At 42.6% G+C, this 11,384-nt stretch overlaps 1 protein-coding gene across 1 annotated transcript; it reads left to right on the forward strand.

Moving 5' to 3' along the window:
• Positions 1–1,232: 1,232 nt before the first annotated feature.
• Positions 1,233–6,446, forward strand: LOC124218493 (uncharacterized). Its single transcript, XM_046625013.1, has 4 exons — positions 1,233–1,359; positions 1,465–2,223; positions 2,352–2,475; positions 2,681–6,446. Exons 1-4 carry the CDS (start codon positions 1,233–1,235, stop codon positions 6,444–6,446), a joined length of 4,776 nt encoding a protein of 1,591 aa, XP_046480969.1.
• Positions 6,447–11,384: the final 4,938 nt, after the last annotated feature.

Below are 11,384 nucleotides of genomic sequence, written 5' to 3' on the forward strand. Positions count from 1 at the left end.
ACACCCACAGACGTGAAACATCGGGATCACTGTCATTTCACGGGAAAGTACCGTGGTGCTGCTCACCGCAGCTGTAATCCAAATGACCAAAATTTGCCCACCATCCCAGTGATATTCCACAATCTGTCGGGTTACGATTCGCATTTTCTGATCAGAGCCCTAGCAACGTCATTCGAAGGTACTGTTAAACTATTACCTGTTGTTGAATCCACGCTGTAAATTAGCGGCATTCTTTTTCACGTTTCACAGTCTTTAACCCTAATCTCTGCCTGGAAATTTTAGTCACGTTTTAAGGTCATAAACTACTCAACTGCTGGAAGTTCCCATCCCTTATGGACGAATTGCGTCGACTGATTTGCAAAAAAGGATACTCCTTACGCAGGTCTGCCACATCTGGCAGCCAGTCTTGCAATCCCGACAAATTCTCTACTTTCTACTCGTAAATACTTTTGCCTACCTACCAATACTCTAATCTTCACTTTTCGTTCCTTGTTTTTTTATGACGTGTATCCTAAAACGCCCGCACGTGCATCGCACATTGGGAATGTACGTTTCTGCTTCTGGCTCACGTGCTCACTCCCACTCCCAAGCAAAATTCATCCCTTCTCTCAAGGGACAATCCTACCCCTTTCAGTACTTTTTTGGCCATCGGAACTTAGTTAATTTTTAAAACCTACCTTTAAGATCAGATTCGTTTCGACCAGCGCGAAGAGAAGACCAACGTACTCCAACTTCCACAACTTCTTCTCACTACCCCGCGTGAATCTCACACATCCGAACTCAACAGTGTATTCAATTTACTTCAAGTCTGTTAATAAATATATTTTTTGACTAAAACCTTATAACATTGAATCATCTTTGAGTCAAACCCAATTGTATCAAGGAAGCCAGTGCATCGAAAATCTTTCCCTATTGGTTTGACGAGGATTTACAACCCTCGTTGGTAAAAGATCTCTTACCACCATCGATGCCGAGCGTAAACATTTTGGTCCTTCGAGCCGGATAATTACAAAAACTAACGACTTTTTTAACGAAGTATCATTGTTATCCAAGAACTATTGCCATAAAAAAGTCCACGTCGTAAAATCACCCACAACAACGGTAATTCATCGCCATTCAACGTAGCAGCCACGCAAACCTCAACAATCTGTAAGCTCGTTAATTTATCAAATCACCAATCGTCTCCCTTTCCTTCCTAAATTACCACGCAACTGTCAAATACTCCATAAAAAATGCCAGAAACGCAAGGCTCTAGTGGAGATCGAGCAAGTGAACTCGTAGAATTGCATCAATCGCGAGGTCTAATGAAACGTCGACTTACGCACTTTGAAAAAATGCTCGTCGAAGAAACAGGAACAGGTGAATTGGATCGCGTGTATCTCAATAAACAATTCCAAACTCTTCAAGAACGTTGGAACAAATTTTCACCCATACAATAAAAAATAGAACGAAATAATCCTACAGATGTAGAACAAGATGAAGGTTTACACATGGAAGATAGATATTATCAAATCATCGCGAAGGTTAGCAATATATTGCCGAACTTGCAACGCGACACCTCGTCTACCACGACGGTATCAGATCCTCAAGCAAGCATCTCAGTACCCAGTTCTTCAAATGTTCCGGTGAGGTTACCACAAATCCAGCTAAGTAACTTCGACGGAAATCATGAAGACTGGGCGCCCTTTTACGACATGTTTACCGCGCTCATTCACGAGAACAAAGATCTAACTCTAGTTCAAAAATTTCAATATTTACGATCTGCACTTAAAGGAAGAGCTTTCAAAACCATAGAATCATTAGAAACAACCGGACGAAATCACGAGGATGCCCTAACAATGCTGAATAAAAAATATGATCGGAAACGGCAGGTAATTGAAAGACACTGGAATGCTCTTAGCGAATTTCCACGTGTCACAAAGGAATCATCCGGAGCTTTCGAAGAATTAGTGGATGCCTTTCGACAACATCTCCGAGCAATCGAAAATAAGGGTCAATCCGTAAATTCGTGGAGCATCCCCATAATTCATCTCATTCGGTCAAAAATCAACGTATCGATAATGACAGAATGGGAGCTATCGATAAAAACTGACGAAGTTCAATCATACACCGATTTACTCGATTTCCTTGAAGCTCGAGCGAATTGCTCCGAACATACTTGGACCGCGCCAAAGACCACAACCTCGAACCCAAGGGCCATAAACTCTCGAAACTCTAAGCCAGGTACGGCGCATCGCGAACGACAGGGAACGCACCTCCGCGGTCAAAGTTTCGTTACAACGACGAACGCTTCTTCAACCAACCCAACGTGCCCCATATGCAACCAATCTCATAAAGTTTATGGTTGCGAGAACTTTTAAAAAATGACAACTCAAGAGCAGATCCAAGCTGTATCGAAGGCGGAACTCTGCATGAATTGTCTAGGAAGGCAACATTCAGCAAAAACCTGTTTGTCAGCGTGAAATTGCCAAACTTGTAACAAGAGACATCACTCTTTGTTATATGAAACTAAGCCAGCTACGAAATCTAACGAAACCTCAGCATGACTAGCTTCAGAAACCGAAGTATCACGAACTCCGCAGCCCAGCTCTGCATCATCATCTAACACAGTCGCCGATCAATTGATTGCGACTGCGAAAATTCTTGTGTTAGATAACTCTAAACGACTCATATCGTGTAGAGCCGTTCTCGACACAGCTTCGTCGATTAATCTCATCACTGAAACCTTAGCAAACGAACTCAACTTGCCGAAAGGGACATGCTCCGTTCCCATCGGCGCTGTAGATGGTATGTCAACCATTTCTCACTACGTAATCCAAGCCACAATCCAATCTCGGATTACCGGATACAAGAAGACACTCGACTTCTTTATTGTTCCCCAAATTAGCTCACTCACACCTCCAGAACATGTGGATTGCTCCTCTATAGTGATCCCAAAAAACATTCGGATGGCTGATCCTGATTTTGACAAACCAGCTCCACTACAGATCTTGTTGAGCGCAGGTCCCTCTATGGCCACGCTCTCAATCGGGACAATCCGTCTCTCATCAACTCAGGACCCAGATCTTTATCTACAAAAAACCTTACTTGGTTGGGTCTACGTGGGTAATATCTCTTCCCATACAATAATCGATCAGCAAACAAGCAGCGCTACCTGCAACACGTTGAAACTACAGGAGGATATGAGCAGGTTCTGGGAGCTGGAAGAAGGCCCCACCACCAAATATCTCTCAGCAGAAGAACAAGCGTGTGACGATCATTTCACAAAACATGTATCTCGCAATCCTAGCCGACGTTACGTCGTAGCCCTACCGTTCAACGAAAAGAAAAACCAGCTCGGATTATCCAAAGATCTCGCTCTTCGACGTCTCCAAACTCTCGAACGACGCTTCGCTAAGGACGCTCATTTCAAACAGCAATATACCGAGGTCATTGAAGAGTATATAAATGTCGGACACATGACAAGGGTACAATCTAACGACGAAGAAGGATTTTATCTCCCACATCACGCTGTCATCAAGGAAACCAGTCAAACCACGAAGGTACGAGTAGTGTTTGATGGTTCCGCTAAATCAACCACAGGGATATCGCTGAACGAATGTCTCATGACTGGACCAACTATTCAAGACGATCTTCTTACCTTAATCCTACGTTTTCGACTTCACAATTACGTCTTAACAGGAGACATCGAGAAAATGTATAGGCAATGTCTTGTTCGACCGGAGGATAGGGAATATCTACGAATTCTCTGGAAGGAAAACGACGGTTTAATCGCTACGTTCGAGCATAACACTGTGACGTTCGGATTCACGTCAGCCCCATTTCTCGCAATAAGAACCATAGCTCAACTAGTTGAAGACGAAGGTCAGGACTTTCCAGCAGCATCCCAGGCCTTAAAAAATGCTCTGTATGTCGATGATCTGCTAAGAGGTGCACCAACAATCGAAGAAACTATTAACTTGAGGAACGAAGTTGTCGCTCTACTGAAACGAGGAGGCTTCAACTTACGCCAATGCGCTTCGAACGACATACGTGTGTTAGAAGGCTTACCCGCAACCAAAGTAAATCTACAACTTCTAGCCGGTGATGATCCGAATCTCAAAACTCTGGGCGTATTTTGGAATTCCGAAACAGATAATTTGATATACACCGTCAAACCTATAAACCTTTCATCGCGCTTTACAAAAAGGACAATCTTCTCCGAAACTGCGCGAATTTTCGATCTCTTAGGACTGGTAAATCCAGTCATTGTTCATGCTAAGCTGATAATGCAAGAACTTTGGCGAATGAAACTCGATTGGGACGAATCCATTCCTACATGGCTTCATACCAAATGGACCGAGTTCGCAGGGCAACTCAACCTGCTTAACCAATTGTCATTTCATCGAAACCTTCATAAAAATGCGAAGGATATCCAAGTACATGGTTTTTGTGACGCTTCAGAAAAGGCTTATGGAGCCTGTATTCATCTCCGATCAGACAATGGTAACACCCAGGTATCCTTGTTCTGCGCCAAATCAAGAGTGGCCCCCATAAAAACGGTACAAACTATACCGAGACTCGAATTATGCGCAGCGCAATTAATCGTCGACTTGTACGAGAATATCAAATCAACTCTCTTGGGACTGATCAGTAAAACAATATTCTGGTCAGACTCGTCAATTACGTTAAACTGGTTAAATACATCTCCACATGTATTAAAAACCTTCGTGGCAAATCGAGTTGCAAGCATCCAATCACGAGCGAAGTCGGTAGAATGGAGACACGTCCGAACAAAGGACAATCCCGCCGATGCTTTATCTCGCGGACAATTACCGACCGAATTTACGAAAAACAGTCTTTGGATGCACGGTCCAGCCTGGCTGACAGAGGACAAAACCCAATGGCCGTCGATTACACTGAACGTAGCACAGGAAATTCCAGAATTACGTAATGCAACCTGCCTTATCACCGCCGGAGGAGACTCGATGCTTGAACGATACAGTACGTTTACTGAACTACAAAGAGTCACCGCTTATTGTCTGCGATTTAAAAACCGAAGAACAGGTCCGCTCATAGTAGAAGAACTAAGAACAGCTACTCTACGGATTATCGCATGGATCCAAAGAATCTGCTTCGCATCTGAGCTACACGATCTGCAACGAGGTCGTCCAATTAATTCAAAGAGTTGTCTAACCCCTTTAGACCCTGGGATTGATGAAGACGGAGTCATAAGAGTCGGCGGTCGTTTAAATCATTCATCTCTCTCTTACAATCAGAAGCATCCCATAATTTTACCAAAAAACCACAAGATCACAGAACTCATTATCCGGAAGGAACACATCTCGGGCCTCCATGCAGGTACTCAGGCTACCCTGTACAACCTCCGAAAAAACTACTGGATCATCGATGGACGACGACAAATAAGCAACGTAATCCAACACTGTGTGACCTGTGCCAAACTGAATCCTCGTCCAATTAATTACAAAATGGGTCAACTGCCAAACGTCCGTGTATCAGAAGCTAGACCATTTATTCATTCAGGCGTAGATTATTGCGGTCCATTCTTCATCAAAGAAAAACGTGTACGAAATCAAAACAAGGTCAAGGCCTACATAGCTGTTTTCACGTGTTTAGCCACAAAGGCAGTTCACATAGAATTAGTGAGCGATCTTACCACCGATGCCTTTATTGCCGCACTACGACGTTTTACCGCCAGACGCGGCCGCTGTAATTCTATATACTCAGACAATGGCACAAACTTTGTTGGGGCTAAAAACGAAATCCAGGAAATACAGACCCTAATACGTTCATCGGAGCATAACGAAAAGGTACAAAAATATCTATCAGAAAAGGAAATCACTTGGCACTTTAATCCTCCATATTCACCGCATTTTGGAGGAATCTGGGAAGCCATCGTCGAGTCGTTTAAACGGCATTTTTTGCGAGTAGTCGGCACTGAAACCCTCACTTTCGAACAACTGACTACTCTTGCAACCGAAATCGAAGCAATTCTTAATTCTCACCTATTGACTCCTCTATCCTCTGACATTAACGACCTTCTCCCTCTCACTCCTGCACATTTCCTGATTGGTGACACGATGACGAGTTCACCCCAACAGGATTTCTCGGATATTCCACCCAACCGTCTCTCCATCTGGCAAAATATTCGAAGGATGAGACAGTCATTCTGGGATAGATGGCACAAGGAATATCTGTCGGAACTCAACGCCCATTACCGATGGACCACCTGGTGTCACGCCATCAAGAAAGGCTCCTTCATTCTCATCAGAGACGATAACCTTCCACCCATGCAGTGGCGCATGGGCCGCGTAACAACAATCCATCCAGGAGCAGACGGCGTTATCCGCGTCGTCTCAATCAGAACAGCGAAAGGGGTCGTCGATCGGGCCGTAAAGAAATTGGTTCTATTACCAATTGATCCAGAAGCAGAGAACCTCTCTTAAACATATATCCGCACCAATGTTTGCAATCCAGACCTAATTTTAAGATGATAATTTTACCCAATAGATTATAACACTTATCTTTAATTAACTATACTTTAGCGAATTCAATTATCGGATTCATTCAATTTTGACCACAGTGTGCTCAACCCGGGGAGCATGTTGAATCCGCGCTGTAAATTAGCGGCATTCTTTTTTACGTTTTACAGTCTTTAATCCTCATCTCTGCGTGGACATTTTGGTCACGTTTTAAGGTCATAAAGTACCCAACTGCTGGAAGTTCCCATCTCTTATGGACGAATTGCGTCGTCTGATTTGCAAAAAAGGATACTCCTTACGCAGGTCTGCCACATCTGGCAGCCAGTCTTGCAATCTCGACAATTTCTCTACTTTCTACTCGTAAATACCTTTGCCTACCTACCAATCCTCTAATCTTCACTTTTCGTTCCTGGTTTTTTTATGACATGTATCTTAAAACGCCCGCACGTGCATCGCACATTGGGAATGTACGTTTCTGCTTCTGGCTCACGTGCTCACTCCCACTCCCAAGCAAAATTCATCCCTTCTCTCAAGGGACAATCCTACCCCTTCCAGTAGTTTTTTGGCCATCGGAAGTTAGTTAATTTTTACAACCTACCTTTAAGATCAGATTCGTTTTGACCAGCGCGAAGAGAAGACCAACGTATTCCAACTTCCACAACTTCTTCTCACTACCCCGCGTGAATCTCACACAACCGAACTCAACAGTGTATTCAATTCACTTCAAGTCCGTTAATAAATATATTTGTTGACTAAAACCTTATAACATTGAATCATCTTTGAGTCAAACCCAATTGTCTCAAGGAAGCCAGTGCATCGAAAATCTTTCCCGATTGGTTTGACGAGGATTTACAACCCTCGTTGGTTAAAGATCTCTTACCGCCATCGATGCCGAGCGAAAACACCTGTTGATAAGGAAAAGTACATTTCCTTCACTAAATTCGTCAAGAGAACGGATGTAACGTTCCGTTACATAGATTCATACCGTTTCATGCCTAGCAGCGTCGATAAATTGTCATCGTATCTGGACGATTGTCAAAAAACAATATCACGTAAATTCTGCAGTGGCTTGAACAAATTTCGGTTGTTGACTAGGAAAGGTGTCTTCCCGTACGAAGACATAGACAGTTGGGAGAAGCTCGAGGAGAAACATTTACCAGCCAAAGACCAGTTTTATTCAAAATTGAATGACCGGAATATATCAGACGACGAGTACGCACGCGCGTGCGACGCACGGCAAACTTTTAACGTTCAAATTTCCGGAGAGTATTCAGACTTGTATTTACAGACGGACGTGTTTTTACCGGCTGACGTTTTTCAAGATTTTCGAGAGAATTGTTGGTCGACGTACAAACTGGACCCATTACATCACTACACAGCGCCCGGTCTGTTGTTTAATGCAATGTTGAAATGTTCAGGCATCGAACTCGAGCTTCTCACCGACATAGATATGGTTATGTCTATCAGAAAAGGTATTCAAAGTGGTGTGTCACAGTGTTCGAACAGGTACGCAGAGGCCAACAATAGATATATGGGAGAGGAATTCGATCCTGAGGTCGAAAAATCTAATCTCATGTACTTTGACGTTGATGATTTGTACGGTGTTGCTATGAGCTTTGCTCTGCCATATAGTTCCTTCGAATGGGTATCAGACTTCAGAAAATGCGACGTTCTTACCATCTCGGACGAAGCAAAGTTTGGTTACACGCTAGAGGTAGATTTGGAATATCCTGCGGAACTGCATGAATCTCATGAAGATTTACCATTGTGTCCGGAGCACTATGTACCTCCGATTTTGAACACTGAACAGCTGAAATTGACGCCTACGCTATTTTCCAAGAAAGACTACGTTGTTCGCTATAGCGTTTTGAAACAATGCTTACAATTTGGCTTAAAATTACTTAAAATTCATAGAGTTCTAAAATTCAGGCAAACCCCGTGGCTCAAAAAATATATAGATTTGAATACCGATATGCGGGAAAAATCTCACAACGAATTCGAGAAAAGTTTTTACAAACTGATGAACAACGCAATTTTTGGCAAAACAATGGAAAACGTGCAAAAGTACAGAGATGTTCGATTGATCACCGAGTGGGATGGACGGTACGGTGCTAGAGCTACCGTAGCCAAGCCTAATTTTCACAGCTGCACCGTTTTCGATAAAGAGATGATCATCGTCGAAATGAGTAAGACGAAAGTCAAGGTGAATAAACCATTGTATGCAGGTTTCTCCATCCTGGATCTGTCTGAAACATATATCTATGATTTTCATTATGATGATATGAAGCAGAAATTTGGCAACCGAGCAAAATTAATGTATACGGATACCGACAGTTTGATTTTCAACTTGACCGTCCCCGACATATACGAACATATGAAGGAGGACTTGCATAAATTCGATACGTCTGATTATCTGCTTGACAACGCCTATGGAATTCCTCGAGCGAACAAAAAAGTTCTCGGCTCAATCAAAGACGAGAATAACGGAAAAATAATGTTGGAATTTGTAGGATTGAGAGCAAAATTGTACGCATTTCGAGTCTTGGGAGATAAGAAAGACAATAAACGTGCCAAAGGTGTCGAAGCATCAGCGTTGAGAAAAATAACTTTCAACGATTATTTGGAATGTGGTTTGAAACGTGAAAATTTGTCTCAAAATCAGCATTTGATATTGAGTCGAAAGCCCGAGGTATACACCGTAGAACAGCAGAAAGTGGCACTGAGCTGGAAAGACGACAAGCGGATCGTGTTACAAAACACAACCGACACGCTTTCGTGGGGTTACAAACCTACGTCTTAGCTTTGTAATTATCGTATCGTAATCTATATAGGACTCAATTTATAATTGTACGATGATGTATAAAATATTATTATGTAGGATAGTGAATACGAACGCTTGGGGAATACTAGAAATTGTACAACGATGCATATGTCTATCGATTGTCTGAAAAATAAAGATGCATACTTGTTATGTGTCGGGTATGAAATAAAGACACACATACGTTTACACAGAAAATTCATTCATTCGAATGTTACATGTCCGATTCGTTTATCCAACTGTTGTGTGTATTGTCAAAACCTAACGATTCAACATATTGTTACAAAGGGTGAAATCACCCGTTTTGCCCCTCTTCAATGATCTAGTAGTCAGCATAGATAAAAGACGTTTATAAACCTCTTATGTCTTTAAAAAAAATAAGGTTGCTGCGCCAACCTATATTATTGTAAAAACAGTCTTGTTTCAGACTTTAAATGAGAAACACGTATCTTGCATTGAAAGCATTTTTCACGATATTCTATTCACGCTTTTGATTTCTTTCAATTTGATAATAAGTAAACTCGCAAATCCATATTTTATTAACGTAACGCTTAAAACGTTACAATTGGTGTCAGAAGTGGGATCTTGAGTTCTTATTAATCGAGTTGATTCAGTGCGTGAAATAGTGAAATAAACTATGAGTAGTGGTCGTTTGACACGCTCTCGTCGTCGGGAAAGTGGCGGACATTCTATTACCGAAAATCCGTGGGTTCCTGAATCTATTTGTGCACCTTCAGTGGACTCTTCACCGGTCCCTACGATGGTCACAGTCTCGCAAATCGACCTACTAGAGATTATGAGACATCAACAAGAAGCTGCTGCTCAACATCAAAAACAACTTGTCCAGCTGCTTCAAGAACAACAAGAACAACGGAGGCGAGAAGGGGAGGCTCGAGTGCGTTCCGAGACGAGTCTACACGAACTGCTCCGGACAACTGTGGCGGCTCTTCAGTCCGTTCATCAGATGAGCGGCACTGAGGGACCAGCTGTTACACCGCAGGGTTCCAGAGTTGTTACTCCGCTTCCCTCTCCTGTTCCCTCTCCTGTTCCAGTTTCTACTGTTCAGGAGGTCCAACATCCAGGTCGAACCCAGGATGTTCCTGAATCAAGGTCTGTGCCTTTTATTAGGAGAGTAGATGAATCTCCAATGAGTAGAACGAGAGTAAATAATGAGGCTGGTTTTTCCGAGTCTTTGACTCAGGTTCGGCCTCATGTTCTCATTTTAATCAATTAAATAATTCGAGATTTCCTGAGGTTGCTTCTCAGATTAACGAGAAACCTCTTCATCCTTTAAAACCGCCAATTTTTGACGGAAAAATTCCATGGGCAGATTATGCACGTCAGTTTGATACGATTGCTGAACATAATTAGTGGGACTCCGCCACGAGGGCCCACAGTCTTGCCTCTTGTCTTCGAACGCCGGCTTTGAATGTTTTAACGGCATTGACTGAGCAAGAAATTTCCGATTATGAGAAACTTAGTTCTGCACTCAAATTGAGATATGGAAATGACCACTTGACGAAACTGTATACGGCACAATTACAGACAAGAAGACAGGGACGAGACGAAGACCTCGCGTCTCTTAGTCAAGATATCGAGCGGCTTTCTTGTATAGCTTTGCCAGATCACGAGCCGTCTCGTAATTTATTAGCAACACAAGCTTTCTTGAATGCGATTAATGATCCAGAGATTGAAATGGCCGTTGGAACCTCGGGCCTCACTTCTCTGCGGGAGAGAACGGCCAAAGCTCTCGAGGTGAAGGCAATGAGGAGACAATATTTTGGGCCGAACAAGCTTCGTCGGATTGAGGTATCCGAAAACACCTCAAAAAGACGAAGTTTTGAACACTCGGAGAAGTCAAAACCTCAGAATTATAGAAATAAAAATAACAATAATAATTTTAAACCAAGAAATCGAGGTTTTTTTCAAAACCAACAAAACAAGCGTGTAAATAAGAACGCGGTCATGACGAGTCAAACCGGCTTGACCTGTTTATTTTGTCATAAAATAGGACATGATGCTAATCATTGCTTTTTACTTAAAAAGACTAGTAGAGAACCGATGCAAGGCTCGAATCCAAACTC

The sequence above is a fragment of the Neodiprion pinetum genome, chromosome 5 (assembly GCF_021155775.2).
Source record: "Neodiprion pinetum isolate iyNeoPine1 chromosome 5, iyNeoPine1.2, whole genome shotgun sequence".
NCBI classification, from domain to species: Eukaryota; Metazoa; Arthropoda; class Insecta; order Hymenoptera; family Diprionidae; genus Neodiprion; species Neodiprion pinetum.